Source organism: Aotus nancymaae, unplaced genomic scaffold, assembly GCF_030222135.1.
Source record: "Aotus nancymaae isolate 86718 unplaced genomic scaffold, 86718_ANA_hifiasm-v0.15.2.pri h1tg000029l, whole genome shotgun sequence".
Classification (NCBI taxonomy): Eukaryota; Metazoa; Chordata; class Mammalia; order Primates; family Aotidae; genus Aotus; species Aotus nancymaae.
The window spans coordinates 1,713,625-1,732,604 of NW_026988442.1; the positions used below are offsets into that span (position 1 = coordinate 1,713,625).

Here is an 18,980-nt window from a genome sequence, read left to right on the forward strand (position 1 = left end):
AGCCCCAGTTTCTTCATCTAAACTAGGTTGATAACAATCCTCTTGGGTAGGGTTTCTAATGATTCAGGGCAAACACTTTAAAATCCAGTAGTTTTGCACATAAATGTGGAAATGACATTAAATTCATTATAATTCATGATGTCCAAGCCAGAAGTCTTTTACTGCAATTGGAATCCATGCTCAGCTGTTCTAATCTCAGTTGAAACACTATGACTATATCCTGTGAGAATACAGAACCTAAATTCCTACTGTATATTTGTGGATTACCATTTGATTCTTCTGTTAAAATTGTGACTAAATGTAATTATTATTATTTTTTTTGAGATGGCGTTTTACTCTGTTGCCCAGTGCAGTGGCATGATCTTGGCTCACTGCAACCTTCACCTCCCAGGTTCAAGCATTTCTCCTGACTCAGCCTCCTGAGTAGCTGGGATTATAGGCACGTGCCACCACATCTGACTAATTTTGGGGTTTGGTTTTGTTTTGAGACAGAGTCTTGCTCTGTCACCCAGGCTAGACTGCAGTGGCGCAATCTTGGCTCACTGCAACCTTGGCCTCCTGGGTTCAAGCTATTCTCCTGCCTTAGCCTCCTGAGTAGCTGGGATTATAGGTGTGCGCCTCCACACTTGGCTAATTTTTGTATTTTTAGTAGAAACAGGGTTTTACCATGTTGGTCAGGCTGGTCTCAAACTCCTGACCTCAAGATCTGCCCACTTTGGCCTCCCAAAGTGCTGGGATTACAGGTGTGAGCCACTGCGCCCAACCTAATGTTTGTATTTTTAATAGAAACAGAGTTTTACCACATTGGCCAGGCTGGCCTCAAACTCCTGACCTGATGTGATCCGCCTTCCTCGGCCTCCCAAAGTGCTGGGATTACAGGCGTGAGCCACCACGCCCAGCCTGTAATTATAATTTAAAAATATATATAACTTTAAGCCCTTTGGGAGGCCAAGGCGGGCAGATCACGAGGTCAAGAGATCAAGACCATCCTGGCCAACATGGTGAAACCCCATCTCAACTAAAAGTACAAAAAAATTAGCTGGGCGTGGTGGCACCCGCCTGTAGTCCCAGCTACTCGGAAGGCTGAGGCAGGAGAATCGCTTGAATCTGGGAGGCAGAGGTTGCAGTGAGCCAAGATTGTACCACTGCACTCCAGCCTGGTGACAGAGCGAGACTCCATCTCTCAAATATATATATATATATATATTTTTTTTTAAATATTTATATTATATACAATTTTTAATATATATATAACTTTTTAAATAAATTGTTAAAATATATATATATGTAACTTTTATAAAGGCTCTTACTCTATTGTGGCTCAGAGAACATTAATATATCTAAAGAACACTCCATGCATGTGTGTTTTCAATGGTTCATATAGCTTTTTCAGCAGGTAATGTTGCTCCTTTACAATTGTTGCCAAAAAGTCAGTATTGATCTGTAAGTTTCCCAAGGCTGACTGCCTGCGCCCTTTGGGTCAATGACATGTCTCTTTTTGTTTATTAACATTGCAATGTATTATTATAACTAAAACTGTTTCACATTCAGCATTTTTTGGAGTACGGCATGCTACTTGAGTGATTTAGAGATGCAGTTAAAGAGAGGTTATGGTTTTTAGTGGGTTTTTTTCTTCCTTCTTTAACTGTAACCTTTTCTTAGGTACACTGATCCTGAAGTACTATGATCTTTCAGAAACTCTGGAGAAACTACAGAGTTCTGGTTGTTATGGTCCCTGTAATTGGGCTCATACATTTGGGGTGGTACAAAATCAAAAGCAGCCCTGTTTTCCAAATACCTTATAAGGATGACATTCCTGAGCAAGATAGTCTGAAACTTGAAAATCTGCAGAAGAGCCAAATCCAAGGGAAGTAGCAGGCTTGCGGTCTTGAGGTAAGTTTCATTTAATGTGGTTGGTTAATCATATGGTACATTCCAACAATGGGAAACTTGATCTTTTAGATCTCCGGCAGAAAAAGCCTAAATTGGCTGGGCACAGTGGCTCATGCCTGTAATCCAAGCACTTTGGGAGCCCGAAGTGGGAGGATCACGAGGTCAGGAGTTCAAGACCAGCCTGGCCAACGTGGTGAAACCCCATCTCTACTAAAAATACAAAAGTTAGCTGGGCATGGTGGCACGTGCCTGGAATCCCAGCTACTCTGTAGGCTGAGGCAGGAGAATTGCTTGAACCAGGACCCAGAGGTGGAGGTTGCAGTGAGCCAAGATTGCGCCACTGCACTCCAGCCTGGGCTACAGAGTGAGACACTGTCTCAAAAATAAATAAATGAAGAAAAGAAAGAAAGAGAGAGAGAGCGCCTAAGTTGACAAGTTACCTTATGACCCACTGGCAAAATACTATTCTGCAGTTGTTTCTAGAAAAGCTTGCTGTGCAGAGATGTTTGACACTTGTCTGGCGGTCATCTGAATACAAAGGGAAAGGACAGTTTTGCTAGCAGCATCCCCAGGATCATGAATGTGTGCAAAGGAGCCCCTGACTCCTTCCATTATATACCACGAAAGTCTCAACTTATACAAGATTCTTTTCTTTTATTAATGTTCTTTGTTTTTTACAATACAAAACTAATTGTATTCATTCCTTAACATCAACTATTTTAGCTTGATCATAATTTGTTACTTTTGAGGGTCACTGAAATAAAGAGGATGTAGTTAATAATTCAGGTCTATAGTTCCTTATCCGTAATTCCAAAATTTAAAAAGTTCTAAAAACCAAAACATTTTGTCCTAACTCCTTTGGCAGCAAAACAATCTTAACTGACATGAGACAATTTCCAGGGCAGTTATCTCCCTTTATTCTCAGTTTCAGTTACTGCAGTCAACCCTAGTCTGAAAATATTAAATAGAAAATTCCAGAAATAAACAATTCATAAATTTTAAATTGTGCACTGTTCTGAGTAGCATGATGAAATCCTGGGCTATTCTACTTCATCCACCCAGAAGGTGAGTCATTCCCTACCTGCTCATTAGTCACTTAGTAGCACTCTGGGTTAGATCAACTGTCATGGTGTCGCTGTCCTTATGTTCAGGTAACCCTTATTGTACTTCACAATGTACCCAAAGCACAAGAGTATTGTGCCTAATTTATAAATTGAACTTTATCATAGGTATGTATGTATAAAGAAAACCTAGTATATATAGGGTTTAGTGCTACATCCAGTTTCAAGCATCCACTGGGTGGTTTTAGAATATATCCCTGATAGATAAATGGGGGAGGTTACTGTTTTTATTTCACTTAATATGAAATTTTAGTTTCACTGCAGAAATTTTGTTGGCATTTATTGCATTTTATTTACTATAATATAGTGTTATACTATATTCTGATTATATTGATTATAGATGTTATTAAATACACTATATTGTATTTATAAAATCTAAGAAATTCTGAATTATGAAACTCATATGGCCCAAGGAGTTTCAGATAAAGAACTGTGACCCCATGATTATAAAGCGTTTTCTATTGTAATTTACTTTTTAACCTTGAGTAATACGCTCTAAGTTTTGGCATAACCTAGATGAGTGTAAAGTTCTGCCCTTTATGGAAGAAGAACCTCGGTAAGACTTTCCTTATTTATAAGCCTTGGTCTGAGATTTTGACTCATGATATAATTATTTGTTCAACAATATTTTAAATCAAGGTTTTAGTTTTAAATGTTCATAAGCAGAAATGGAAGAGCATGGCTTATATATTAGACAATTATTTAATACAAAAAGCCAGATAGTAACATAGAAGCTTAACAACTTAGAAACCCTACATTCTGTATAAAATTTATATTTACAGGAAGAGTTTTAATACATATGCATAGGGAGTTTAGAGAATTTATTAGATGCTGGATTTTTATATACATAATCTTCCAGACTGTAATAAGACCATTATAGTACATATGTATGTTGTACTTACAACATCTTTTTGTTCTTCTTGTCGTAAGTTTGGAGGCCAGGTATGGCAAAACTTAGGAGGAAAAAATTAAATAGTTTCTTATCGTGCAAAAAGAATTACTCTTGGAGGAAAAATAGAGCTGAGAAAAGAAAGAATCTCCTCTAAAATATTAGGTGAATATAGTAAGAGGTTTTAGAGGCCAATGCAGCAATAGTTAAACATTTTAGAGACTAACACTTCCAGTCAAGCAAGCAGAAGCAGATATTTAAACAGGCTTTTAATAAGCAAAAGTTAGAGCCAGATTTAGAATAAGTTAAACACCAATTCCAAATAGTTGAAGTACATCAAAATAATGCATTGTATTTGCCCTTATTTTCTATTTTTATTTTCATTATGGAAAATTACATACATGCCTCAAAATAGAGAGAGAATAGTATATTGGGCCCTCAAGGATCCATCAACCAGCTTTAATAGTTGATTGGCATTTTGCCAGTCTTTTATCCATCTTTTCCTCTGTTTTTTGAACTGCTAGAATATATTAAAGCAAATCTTAAGCTCCACTATGTAGTCCTTTAGTTTGTGTCTCTAGCAGTAAGAATAAACACACATATACAAACATATTTGCATTATCACCCAGAAAAACTTAATAGTGACTTTTTTTTTTTTTTTTTTTTGAGATGGAGTCTCGCTCTGTCGTCCAGGCTGGAATGCAGTGGCGCGATCTCAGCTCACTGCAACTTCCGCCTGCCAGGTTCAAGCGATTCTCCTGCCTCAGCTTCCTGAGTAGCTGGGATAACAGGTGCATACCGCCACGCCCAGCAGATTTTTGTATTCTTAGAAGAGACGGGGTTTCACCATGTTGATCAGGCTGGTCTGGAACTTCTGACCTCGTGATCTGCCTGCCTCGGTCTCCCAAAGTGCTAGGATTACACGTGTGAGCCACCGTGCCCAGCGATGGTGACTCTTTAATTACAATTTGATACCCCAAGGCCATGTTCATATCTCTGAATTTGTCTTAAAAAGTCTTGAGGTAGTTTGTTGGAATCAGGATCCAAACAAAGTCTATGTACTGTTTGATAGATAATGTCTTTTTTCAATTCCCCTCCTAAATCTGCCTTTTAAAAAAATCCCCGCATTCTCAGTTTGGTTGATTGCTTCCACATCATTTAACAAGTTCCTCTCTCTCACCCATATTTCCTGTAATCTGGTAGTTAAATCAAGAGGCTTAATTTATTTTTTGAACAAAAATACTTCATGGATGGTGCTGTGGTATAAATCCTAGGTAATCATGTTGTTTCACATGTAATATCTGATCCACTTTTGATGGTGGTGGTGACTTTTTTTTTTTTTTTTTTTTGAGGCAGGGTTTTGATCTGTCACCCAGGCTATCATCATAGCTCACTGCAGCCTCAAACTCCTGGGCACAGGCCATCCTCCAACCTCAGCATTCTGAGTAGCTGGGACTACAGCCATCCACCACCACACCTGGCTAAGTTCTAAAACAGTTTTAGAACCAGGGTCTTGCTCTGTTGCCGAGGCTGGTCTCAAATTTCTGGCCTCAAGCAGTCCTCTGACCTTGGCCTCCCAAAGTGATGGGATTACAGGCAAGAGTTACTACACCTAGCCAGTGTTGCTAAGATTAACAGGCAGGTTATCAGTGTTTCTTTCCATTATAAAGTTACCCTTTGATTTTTGTTTTTGTTTTTGTTTTTTAAGATGGAGTCTCACTCTGTCACACAGGCTGCAGTAAGGGGATCTCAGCTCACTGCAACCTCCGCCTCCTAGGTTGAAATGATTCTCCTGCCTCAACCTCCTGAGTAGCTGGGATTACAGGCACCCGCCACCACACCCAGCTAATTTTTTGTATTTTTTTAGTAGAGACAGGGTTTCACCGTGTTGGCCAGGTGATCTTTTATTTAATAAATTATTAGCAACGATTCATTATTATTGCTGTAATGTAGAAATTGGCAAACTTTTTTCTATAAAAGACCAGATAGTAAATACTTTAGGCTTTGCAGATCATATAGTGTCTATACCAACCCATTAGCTTTCTGTTGTAGTGTAAAAGCACTCAGACACAGTATACAAATTAATGAGCATGGCTGCTTTCCAATAAAATTTCATTTATGAAAACAGGCCACAGGCTGGATATGGTCCATAGGCTTAATTTACCAACCATTGCATATGGGTCTAATGTACTAGTTCATTAGGGGTTGCCAAATGATGCTGCTCAAATTCTATCATTCCTTCTCCATTTATTAGGTGGAACAACTTTTCATTGTCAACTATTCAGTTACCCCAAAATGCATTTATACAAGAAAAGCAAGATAAATGTTTTATCGCTGTAATTCCCTTTGTTGGTTTTTTTAAATAATAATGAGTGCTCAAGCAGCTTAGGGTTTTTGTTTTTAGTGTCAGTATGAACCTGTGGGTTTGTATATGTTTTAATTAATCTATTTCAGTTGCCATTTTTTTTTTAATGCTGAAGTTGTGCCATTTTGGATCCTCTCCAAGTTGATTCCTGTTGTTTTTTCCTTTGTCCTTGTGTTACGATACAGATAGTCTTTAATAACATCTTTACTTTTTGGCAGAAAATGACGCCAGCTTGCCTTGTGTTTCTTACCACATACCTATAATAAGTCTTTTTGCCAAAGAACTCCATTTGCTTCTAGGAAAAACTTTTCCCTGCTTATATTTTCTTTAAATTATATTTTATAGTGTACCTCTTAATTTAGAAGACAGTCATACAAGTTTTAGTGTTATTTTAATTAAGTTATACATCACTGCAACAACAACAACAAAAACCCATCTGCCAAGCCTGTGCATCCAGGAATAGTCAGGACCATTCATCTGATGGTAACTCCTGGAATCATGGAGCACCTTATTTAGGAAGAAAGAGTTTTAATAGAGCTGAACTGATACTTCCAAATATATTCTATTAACTAGCCCCAGTGGTTTGGTTTGTTTTTCTCTTTCTTGTACCTTCTTTTGTCCGGGTCTAGACCTGTTTTGGTCAGCAAGTTTTGGCATCTTTAAAATGATTTGGAAGTCACTAACACTTTCATTGATTTTTTTTCTCATTTTAATGAAATACTAGCCAAAAGATGTGTTGACTGGTCTTACTACTATAAGATTGACAGAGATGCCAGCATGGCATTCTGTTTCTGAAAAGTTGCATGTCACTATTAAGTATTGAAAAATATTCTAACTAGAAAAATCATTTTCTTAATTATAGTTTTTATTGTGGGTGTGTGTGTGTGTAAGTTTTAACTTGCAAATTATGAAATAGAAATCACTTTGTGAGGTTTCATTTAAATGTATTTCTTTTTTTTTTTTTTTTTTTTTTTTTTTTTTTTTTTTTGAGACGGAGTTTCGCTCGTTACCCAGGCTGGAGTGCAATGGCGCGATCTCGGCTCACCGCAACCTCCACCTCCTGGGTTCAGGCAATTCTCCTGCCTCAGCCTCCTGAGTAGCTGGGATTACAGGCACGCGCCACCATGCCCAGCTAATTTTTTGTATTAGTAGAGACTGGGTTTCACCATGTTGACCAGGATGGTCTCGATCTCTTGACCTTGTGATCCACCCGCCTCGGCCTCCCAAAGTGCTGGGATTACAGGCTTGAGCCACCGCGCCCGGCCCATTTAAATGTATTTCTTAGATTTTGCTGAATCTGAAATAACCATTGAAATATTTAAGTACCTTGGCTGTTCCCGGCATAAACAGATTTTTCTTTCCCTCATCACGCTATGCAAAAGTTGACAATAGCTTTATCACCACAGGAAGAAAGCTGATCATCATTGCCCTTACTTTATTTGGGCCCAGTTGCCATGGGTACAGCCCTTTAACTAAATTGGGAATGGTACCAAAATAACATTTTGCATAACATTTTCTTGTTCTGCCCACCTCTTTGCACATCTTCAAATCAGGGTTCTGGTCTGATCACTGTACTATACTCTAGCCTACTTTTAGGAAGTACTTTAGGCTAACTAGATTTGTTTTATTTATGCTAAATGCTCTCCAAGAGGCTACCATACTCAGTATATTCCTGGAAATACTAATAATTATACTTTTAAAACACCAGGGTTCAACAAATAATATCTATTATCTAACATTTTTATTCTTTTCACACATTATTATTATGTCACGAATTTATGCCTCAAGGCACACCAATTTTTTTAACTAGGACATTATCTTGTTAAGGAAACTAGAATTGTATTTATTTCTGTGTATCCATTTGATATATGATAACATAGTATTTGGACTTTGAAATTGAACTGCAACTCAGATCCTATTTTGTTGTTGTTGTTGTTATTCAGCATATCCCTTGGTTTTTGTATGTACTGTCATTAACCAGTGCTTTGGGGAGGATTAGTTGACTAGGACTTCCAAAACTGAAAATCATTGACTGATAACGTAAAATGATAGAAAATTAGCTCTGACTTTAGCCAGGTATTTAAAACATGGTTAGTTTTTTGGTATAATGTGTTGTGCAGATTTATTCAGCTAGATATAGACTATACATTAGTGAGTTTCTGCAGTAAACATGCCAACAGCTATCTTGTTTTTATAATTATTTACAAACAGGATTTGATGTAAATGTGCTTCTGTTCAAACCTAAAGTTTCCAAGCAAACCACAGTTATAGATTAAAACAACATTAAATCTTGATGTTGGAGAATCAAAATATTTGGGACTTCTTTTAAGACTCAAAGACCAAATTCTGTGTTTCATATTGTAGCATTTGTCTTCTAGAATCATGCCATATTCAAATAACTGTACTATAAGCTTTCTAGCAATGTTGTGCCTTACAGAATCACTGAAATACAAGCACTTTTTCTTGTAGAGGGAATTTATTGAAGAAAAAAGAATTTTAAGTCGAAGTTGGTTGACCTTTCTCATTTTTCTGGAGGCTTGTGCCAGTTAGTAGTTCCTTTTTTCTGAAAAAAAAAAAAAAAAAAAAAAAAAACAGCAGAGCATCAGAATAAATTATGAAACTGCATTCTACAAAATGCTTGGGAAGTATTTCTCTAAAATGTTTTGTTTTTATTTCTTAGATAAAGAAGCAGCTTTGAATCTGAGCTTCATTTCAAAAGAAGAGATGAAAAATACCAGTTGGATTAGAAAGAACTGGATTCTTGTAGCTGGGATGTCTTTCATAGGTGTCCATCTTGGAACCTACTTTTTACAGAGGTCTGCAAAGCAGTCTGTAAAATCTCAGTCTCAAATCAAACAAAAGAGTATTGAAGAGTGAAGTAAATAAATATTTGGAATTGCTAACTTGTTATTAAATCATTATATGCTGATTTAGCTTCATAAACATTAAACTGTTTGATTTTATAGCCATAATGCTACATATTTATACTTTAATTCCTAAAGAATAATTTTTTATGTTAACACATGATAATGCAATAAATAGAAAAATGTGGTTTGCATAGTAAAAACGGTCTTCACAAGTTACCACCTGAAGTAAGATGTCTCGTTTAGATGCTAAGAAGCCATCATTGTGTAAGAGTGAACCACTGACAAGTGAGAGAGTCAGGATCACACTTTCTGTCTTGAAAAGAATCGTAACATCGTGCTATGGCCCTTCAGGTAGGCTGAAGCAGCTGCACAATGGCTCTGGAGGTTACGTGTGCACAACCTCACAGTCCTCAGCCCTGCTCGGTCACCTTTCGGTCACACATCCCATATTAAAGATCCTGACAACCTCTGTGCAGAATCATGTGTCAAGCTTCAGTGATTGTGGCTTATTCACAGCCATTCTTTGCTGCAACCTGATTGAAAATGTTCAGAGATTAGGCTTGACACCCACCACTGTCATTAGATTAAATAAACATCTTTTGAGTCTCTGCATCAGTTATCTCAAGTCTGAGACCTGTGGTTGTCGAATCCCAGTCGACTTCAGTAGTACTCAGATCCTCCTTTGTTTGGTGCGCAGTATATTAACGAGTAAACCTGCCTGTACACTCACCAGAGCAGAAACAGAGCATGTCAGTGCTTTGATTCTGAGAGCCTTTTTGCTTACAATTCCAGAAAATGCCGAAGGCCACATCATTTTAGGAAAGAGTTTAATTGTACCTTTAAAAGGTCAAAGAGTTATAGATTCTACTGTATTACCTGGGATACTAATTGAAATGTCAGAAGTTCAATTAATGAGGTTATTACCTATCAAAAAATCAACTGCCCTCAAGGTGGCACTGTTTTGTACAACTTTATCCGGAGACATTTCTGACACTGGAGAAGGAACTGTGGTGCTCAGTTATGGGGTTTCTCTTGAAAATGCAGTCCTGGACCAGCTGCTTAACCTAGGAAGGCGGCTAGTCAGTGACCACGTAGATCTTGTCCTCTGCCAAAAAGTAATACATCCATCTTTGAAGCAGTTTCTCAATATGCATCGTGTTATTGCCATAGACAGAATTGGAGTGACTCTGATGGAACCCCTGACTAAAATGACAGGTAAAAATCACTCTTGGCTTTTGCCTCTTACAGTTAGTCACACTTTTTTGAGCAGAGATATTTTTGGTTTGTGTCACTGTTAAAATCATGAAAAGTTTTAGAAGCCACCAACCTCACCACGTGTCGGTATCATTTCTGGCAGCAAAGGTTTCTGGCAAGGATCCTGTATTGTTCACATACTAAAAATACAGTGATGATGGCCATTTTGTATTTTTCAGCCCCCAAATGTACTGTAGTCTGTCATAGTCTAACCCCCAAATATTTCACAGGTTATTGAGAAGTCTAACATCTTCATAATTCTAAAGTCTTTCGTACTTCACACAAAGTTCTTCAGCTTAATTGACAAAACTTTTAAATCATGTTATATTTAGAAAGTAATTTTGTAACTATAATGCCCCTTTTTCTTCACTTTATCGTAATTCCAACAAACTTCTGTACTTCTCCCTAAGTAGTTGTTTCTAATGGGAGGGGAATGTACATGCACCTGTGTTTTACCTTTATCAAAACTGTTTTCAGCTGACCTTTACTTTCAGCACCTATTACAGGTCTGACCCGCAGTAGATGTTCTAAAGTGTTTATTGAATTGACTGAAATATATTTGGTAATATGCAGAACCACAATAGGCAAAAAATTCACTGTATTTTACAAACTCAGCCAATTAAAAGCAGATGTAAGATCTGTTAGAGCCAAAGAAAAATGACAAGCTGAAGAGTTCCTGATTTGAGCTACTTTGCAATATTCCTTTAACTGCTTTGACAACGTATCAGAAAGATGATCATTTAGTCTTCATTGTTTCCCATTTTTAAGTCATTAGACTTAAACTATTGTTAAAGTTCATTAATTAAAGTCTTGCTATAAATCATCAAAAAGGAGTTGTATGTATGCCAGGTGTTTAATACATAATATCTCTGGGTTATTGTCCTACCTTTGTAAGACTCAAATGACTGTCAAAGTAGAGTTTCTTAATAATGAAAATAATTCCTCGGAACTCATTGTTGATATGGTAAGCCAGACTGATATCCTTAAATACCTACTAGCTTTGCATGAATCTGGCAATTTCCAGCTTGTAAATACTGGGTCTTCCAGATTCATTTTTAAAATGTGGGACATTTTAGCCAGGTGTGGTGCATGCCTGTAGTCCCAGGTACTTGGGAAGTTGAGGCAGGAGAATTGCTTAAGCTGAGGAGTTCAAGTTCAGCCTGGGCAACAAAGCAAGACCACATCTCTTTAAAACAACAAAACAAAAAGAATATTTTCCCATAGAAACCATGTTGTAACTGGGGGCTGGGTTTCCACACTAGCCCACAATATATACCTAAAACATGCCATTAACAGCCATAGCTTTAGTCCTGGATCTTGGGAGCAGAGACCTTTCGAGAAAAAAAGGGGAGAAACTACTAGGCACATAACACATGTAAACTTTTAGGTAGATGAAGTATGTTTTTGGCCTTATCTATCTCCCCTAGTGTATGTAAGTTAACATTATCTCACGTCAGGCCTTCAAACAAAATTCCTATTTATTAATGATCTAGATTGAGTAGTGGGTGTTACTGTGCATGGGTGCCACATGTGAAGCTTATTGCGGCTTACAGAGCATTGTTAACATTTGGTTTGATTTATTTGTGAAGTAAGCATTATTATCCCCACTTGCCTCTGGTGAGAGAGGCAGAAAGTTAAATGACATGAGTGACAGCATCCAGTGGCTGATAAGCAGTAGAGCCGGGTCTTCTCACCAGAATCTATTGTTCCCACCATGTGAAATTATATTATAAAATTGTGGCTTTTTTACTTAGATCACTTTTAAAAGTATTCGTTATTCTTGAAGGCTTCAGAAGTAAAAAACCAATATTCAAATAAGTGAAATTGTTCAGTGATCATTGATTATGTTCTATAAATTTTTTGAGCTGGAAGTGTTTTTTAGACATTTTAGACGTTTTTTTTTTTTTCTTTTTTGCGACAGAGTCTCACTGTTGCCTAGGCTGGAGTGCAGTGGCGCCATCTCAGCTCACTGCAACCTCCACCTCCCGGGTTCAAGCGATTCTCCTGCCTCAATCTCCCAAGCAGCTGGGATTACAAGCAACTGCCACCATGCCCAGCTAGTTTTTGTATTTTTAGTAGAGATGGGGTTTCACCTTTGGCCAGGCTGGTCTCAAACTCCTGATCTCAAGCAATCCGCCTCAGCCTCCCAAAGTGCTGAGATTACAGGTGTGGCTGAGCCACTGCACTTGGCCAACATTTTAGACTTTCAAACTAAACACCATTATTTGAAAGAAACTATCTTTTAAAGGTGAGTCTAAAGGGAAAGGAAACTAGCTCAAAGGGAAGAATGACTCAGAATTACAGCTTTCGAGTTTAAATTAGCATTGTTTCTTGTAGGAGTTTGCTGTAGATTTCTTAAGTAACTTCGATTACATTTGGAGATCTGAAAAATTCAAGTCACCCTAACTTTATTCATATTTTTACTTGTGGTTTATAAAACTTTACTATTTTACATGTGCAGGTAGGAGGACAAAATACTTAATATATCAAATGATAACAAAGTGAAACATCACTGTTTTGTCGTAATTTAATTAGCTATTTTATAAATAGTTGCTAGGCAAAAAAATAATTCTTACATATTCACCATGTAGAGCCCCAAAGGAATTCAACTACACAGCTATTTGGATAGCTGCATTAATCTTAAATTGAAAATAATAATGCCTTGAAAAAACAGCCTGTCACCTCACATCACCCTTAATCCAAATTAGTGAAGTTCTTAATTTGGGGTCTTTAATCCCTGAATGGGCTTTGAGGGTTTCTGAACTCCCTGAAAATGTATGCAAAATTGTATGTGCCCTTTTCTAGGAAGAGAGTACAAAATGACTTCTAAAAGATATTTAAAGAGATCTGTAAACCAAAATAACGTCTGCTTTACTTTATTTGTATATCATTTTAATAGCAGAATATAACTTAGCAATTTAGGAAAATTCATCTTATTTATCCTACATTTCATATTTTAAATTATATGCTTATGGGTCTTTTATGTTGGCTAGGAATAAATATACTTTTAAATGATTATTTTCTCCACTTTCGTTTATACGTCTTGTATTTTTCAATCTTTAAAAAATAGGAACACAGCCTATTGGATCCCTAGGCTCAATATCTTCTAATAGTTATGGAAATGTGAAAGATGTGTGCACTGCAAAATTTGGCTCCAAACATTTTGTTCATCTTATTCCTAATGAAGCAACAATCTGCAGCTTACTTCTCTGCAACAGAAATGACACTGCCTGGGATGAGCTGAAGGTAGATAATGAACTTTGAATTCCATATCCAGGGGCCGAGGGAGGAATTAGTCACTCAACAGTTATTATGATTATTTTTTCGTAGCTTCCCTAGATAGTATAGTAAGCAAAAATTAAAATGATTGATGCAAAGTCACAAGTAAGCTAATTTAAATGCCTGTGGCATAGTAAATGTGGCATGTGTTGCCATTTATTATTTCTACTATTTATTAGAAACCTAAAAGGCCCTTGACATCTGAACTTTTCTAAGAAATTAATTTGAATTGTGTAGTCTTTGATGCTAATGTGTATGAATAATTCACTTAGAAAATGAGTTCCACAGTCAATACCCATCATCCACTTCTTAGCAGAGTTTATTTTTCTCTGCCACCAAAAATACATGCAACTTTTATACAAGGGAAGTGATAATCTATGGGATTGGTCACAAGTTTTAAAGATTCATGTATGCTCAAGGATATATCCTTAGTAAATGTTAAAGGTCTGTGTGTTTTTTTATTATTGCTGGGTTATAACTGTATTATTTCCAAAAAATTTTGAAATAAATTTTTTATTTAGACTGAAATAATTTGGGTGTTTTTTTTTTTTTAATTGAAGTCTCACTCTGTTGCCCAGGCTGGAGTGCAGTGTTGTGATCTCGGCTTACCACAACCTCCGCCTCCCGGCTTCAAGCGATTCTCCTGCCTCAGCTTCTCAAGTAGCTGGGACTACAGGCCCACACCACCATGCCTGGCTAATTTTTGTATTTTTAGTAGAGACAGGGTTTTACTATGCTGGCCAGACCAGTCTAACTCCTGACCTCGTAATCCGCCTCCCTTGGCCTGCCAAACTGCTGGGATTACAGGCGTGAGCTGCTGCGCCCAGCAGGCTGAAATAATTTTTTTAGTGGAAGTGCCAGCAAACCTTGTTGACCCAGATATTTTGAGGCCATATATTTGTGAGTCTCAATATGAAGAGCTAAGTGTATATGAAAGAAAATATTAATCTGGCTCCGTGAAAACAAACTTCTGACTAAAGTATCTTCTTTAATCTCTAAACTTAATTATTCAGAATGTATTAATCACATGACAACCTTGGCACAACAAAAGTTTTGTTCTTTAACAATTAAAATCACACTCTTTGAATTCATTGTGATGCTTTGAGAGCATGATTATAATTTTTTGTCTATATGATGTGAATGTCTGATTCGGATGATTTGGGTTTTTTTCTTAGCTCACATGTCAGACGGCACTGCATGTCCTGCAATTAACCCTCAAGGAACCATGGGCTTTGTTGGGAGGTGGCTGTACTGAAACTCATTTGGCTGCATACATCAGACACAAGGTACATAAGATAATCCTCTTTGGAATTACCTGAATTCTCAGCAACTTTTGTTTTATGAGATAATAAGCCAAAATCATAATATTCTATAGCCTTCTTGTTTGTTAGTTTGAACTTTTATTTTAGGTTCAGGGTTGCATGTATAGGTTTATTATATAGGTAAACTTGTAGCCTTTAACACTAAATTTTTCAGTAGTTGAAATCAAATACATAATGAAAAACACTTGAGGAAAATAAAAAGGTAAATATAAGATAATATAATGATTATTATAAATATAATATTTTAGCAAATGATCACATTCTTTGAGTATTGTCTACATGTACTGCATGTTGAAGCTAGCATTCTATTACTGGGAGTTCTCTTAGAGATCTCAACTGCTGCAATACAGTAATAATTGATGTTCACAAACAAAAAGACCAAGTTTCTACAGAATACTTAAGTGTCTTCTAGAGCATCAAGAAAATACTTAATTTCATTTATTTAAGCAGTTCACATATTAGATTATATTATAATTTTAAATTTGATATTTATGTATGATATTTATTAATTCTACCAAATAGAATTTTTTGATTAGTGTAGGAAACTCCATTTTCTGACAGCTCTCAGATAAGTTTAGTGCATTGTAATCCTAATTATTTCATAAGTACTGGCCCACTTTATTTGAAAATGTATACAAAAATGTATAGGTATTTTCCAAATATTAACAATCTATTCATTGGGTAAATATGCCCTGTCCTTCCCTAAATAACTTAGAATCTGTTTGAAGATAAAGCACATTCATGAAAAGTTAGCAGAATATACATATGGAAAACGAAATTTGTGCCAATCTGTTGATGCTGAATGGACAATAATGTATTTTGAAATGGAATTGAGTAAACTAGCAAAGGATTTTTTTTGAAGGAAGGAGGTGTCTTGAGTAAGAAAGTAGTCACTGTTTTTAAGCGGTTAAGATATGGATTTTTTAAACCATCATTCAGTTATCAGTTTGCTAATACAGATGTGTTGCTTAACAACAGGATATATTCTGAGAAATGCATCATTAGGCAGTTTTGTTGTACAAGAAATACAGAGTGTACTTACACAAATCTACATGGTAGAACCTGCTACACTCCTAAACTATATGGTATAACCTGTTGCTCCTAGGCTACAAACCTTTCCAGCATCCTACTGTACTGAATACTGTAGGGAATTGTAACACAATGGGATTTGTGTATCTAAACATATCAAAACATAGAAAACGTTAGTAAAAATATGGTCTTATAATCTTATAGGACCATCATTGTATATGCAGTCTGTCATTGACTGAAGCATTGGTATGTGGTACATACCTATAAATTAATTTTTCTCTCTATCATGGAATTTTTAGTATAAACTTTTTTACATAGTGGGACCAGAAGACAGTTTAATGTCTTATTACCTTTTCATTAATTTAAAGAGTAGAATATTCATTTTTAAAACATTGATGTGAAAATTTACATCATGGTTTCCTAACAAAAAAATATGTGCATTCTCATTTTAAACAAATCTCAAACATTTTGCAGAGATAAATAAGTACTTCATTTGGGATATCAGTCTTCAAGAACTTCCTCCTGTGTGCACAAAAACCTGTAATGCATACATTATGCCTTGTCTTTCATGTATTAAGGAGGCACTACCAAGCCTTATTCAGAATAAGCTGTCGATGGGGTTATTCTGATTCACTCATTCTGGTATCATGACTGGTAGTATGTACATTTTTACTATAACCAACCTAGTTAAGGGTTTGTAGCCTGGCCAGCTGACCCATACAAGCCAATTAGCATTGTGCCAAACCCCAAATTAAATGAAAATAAGTAATAACTTTAGGAATAAGGTATTGATTCATTATCTTATTCTTTCTTAAACATTTTATATTAATTGTATGTGTTTTCAATGTTTTTATTACTCTTTAGACTCACAACAACCCAGAAAGCATTCTCAAAGATGATGAATGTACTCAAACAGAACTTCAGCTAATTGCTGAAGCATTTTGCAGTGCTCTCGAATCTGTTGTTGGCTCTTTAGAACATGATGGAGGTGAAATTCTCACTGATATGAAGTATGGACACCTTTGGTCTGTTCAAGCAGATTCTCCCTGCCTTGTTAACTGGCCAGATTTGCTTTCGCAGTGTGGCTGTGGATTATACAATAGCCAGGAAGAACTCAGCTGGTCTTTCTTAAGAAGTACACGTCATCCTTTTGTGCCACAAACCTGCCTTTCACATGAAGCTGTAGGCTCAGTCAGCAACCTGACCTTGGACTGTTTGACTGCTAAGCTTAGTGGCCTACAGGTGGCTGTGGAGACAGCCAATTTGATTTTGGATCTTTCATATGTTATTGAAGATAAAAACTAAGAGAATAGCGTGCTTGTATTACAAAAGAAACAAACTAGTCTGGTGTCAATTAAGAAAAATTGTGAGTGTATTTGTTCTCTCCCAAAGGCCTATTCTATGTATTTGGACAAATGACTCATAAAATTATAGATATACTTATTTAGGAAAAAGATGATTCGTGAATAGAAACGCCATAAAATAATAAAAATACAAAGAATTATTTATTTAAAAATATTGTAGTTATCTTCGGGATTCTAAGTGGCTGCTGTACATTGTTCTAAATTTTTGTTATTATTTTGACATCAATTTTGAGAACAAACAGAAATAAAAAAGACTCCTAATCCATGCTCCAGTTTGGATACATAGTTTAGATATTTTCTAGTCAGTAGTAATTACATATACTTAAATAATAAAACTAGATCTCAAAGTCTCTCAAAACATTCAGTATATATTGCTCATCAAAAGAAGTATTCATACTGCACATTTAGTAAAATTTCACTTTTCACAGTGCCCTTTATCTCAGCCTATATTCTTCAGTGGTTAGGTAATTGATGTAGAACCTGGTTTGCCTGCAATTGCTAGTTTGTATCACCGCTCCTCATTTTTGTTATTTGGAGGAAATGTTTGCTTTTGGGGGGAAAAAGTAAGTTTATATAGTAACTAAGGCAAAAGCAACTTTGTAATGTCTTCATTTTTAAAGTGGGAGGAGGAACTGGTTTGTTTTGGACGGGGGTTTCTCAACCTTGGCATTATTGACATTCTGGACCCCATAATTCTTTGTTGTGCAGAGGCTGCCCTGTGCATTACAGCTTATTTAGCAGCATCCCTGGCCTCTGCACACTAGATGCCAGTAGCACACTCCTGTTGTGACAACCAAAACTGTCTCCAGACATTGTAAAATGTCCCCCAAAGAGCAAAATTGTCATTGGTTGAGAACCATAGACTGATAGAAAAGGAAGGACAATAAGGAGTATTCTACCAAGACTTCAGGAAGCAGCCTGAAGGAAGTGGAACTTATTTCCCTAGTCAATAGTATGAAAAAGAAACTAGAAAAGCTCCCATATTCAAAGTAGAGACACTATGTTTCACAAAGGGATGCAATTTGAATTTTATGCCAATATAAGATGTATTGATAAATTGAAGAAGAAATATAGAAGGCAGCTAGATGAATAAGTATGGATAACAAATGTTATATTAAACTTTAGGAAAACACTTTGGAAATTTTTGGGAAATGAACCAACCTAATAGTCAGTGATCAGATCTATAGCCATGATAAAGAGAAATAGAATTGTTAAGCAATCCAATATTCTTGTAATCAAAAATAATTTTACTCTGAGCCAAAGAAAAAAATCACAATACAAAGAGCAATGCCATCCATACATGTTAAATAGCCCACTTGAAGTCTCTTGGACTATTAAAAGTGTCACTTCTTTTCTTATTAGAGTCAAACAGAAGGGCAGTGTGGTAGGCAGCCTCTGAGGTGGCCCCCAGTGATCCCCACCTCCTGGTTTCAGACCTTGCATAATTTCCTCCCCTTGTATATGGGCTGGATTTAGTGACTCCTTTATGTCCCCCATTTCCCATCTTTGTGGCAGAATGTTATGGTGATGATTATGGTTATGCCTTATTCATAATTTTATGCTGTGAGTAGAAGGCAGATGACTTGTCTCTAGTTTC

General features: G+C 36.4%; 3 protein-coding genes across 3 annotated transcripts; all 3 read left to right on the top strand.

The window, feature by feature from the left end:
• The first annotated feature begins 1,683 nt into the window (after positions 1-1,683).
• On the top strand, positions 1,684-9,171 carry LOC135276958 (uncharacterized). The gene is made up of 2 exons (XM_064382242.1): positions 1,684-1,893; positions 8,949-9,171. The coding sequence occupies exon 1, from the start codon at positions 1,684-1,686 to the stop codon at positions 1,873-1,875; it is 192 nt and encodes a 63-aa protein (XP_064238312.1). The 3' UTR covers positions 1,876-1,893; positions 8,949-9,171.
• LOC135276959 (uncharacterized) lies at positions 8,993-9,171 on the top strand. The gene has a single exon (XM_064382243.1). It carries the CDS (start codon positions 8,993-8,995, stop codon positions 9,143-9,145), a length of 153 nt encoding a protein of 50 aa, XP_064238313.1. The 3' UTR covers positions 9,146-9,171.
• Positions 9,172-9,264: 93 nt separating this feature from the next.
• On the top strand, positions 9,265-17,648 carry MKKS (MKKS centrosomal shuttling protein). Its single transcript, XM_012455436.3, has 4 exons — positions 9,265-10,350; positions 13,460-13,635; positions 14,844-14,954; positions 16,884-17,648. The coding sequence occupies exons 1-4, from the start codon at positions 9,366-9,368 to the stop codon at positions 17,322-17,324; spliced, it is 1,713 nt and encodes a 570-aa protein (XP_012310859.2). The 5' UTR covers positions 9,265-9,365; the 3' UTR covers positions 17,325-17,648.
• The last annotated feature ends 1,332 nt before the right edge of the window (positions 17,649-18,980 follow it).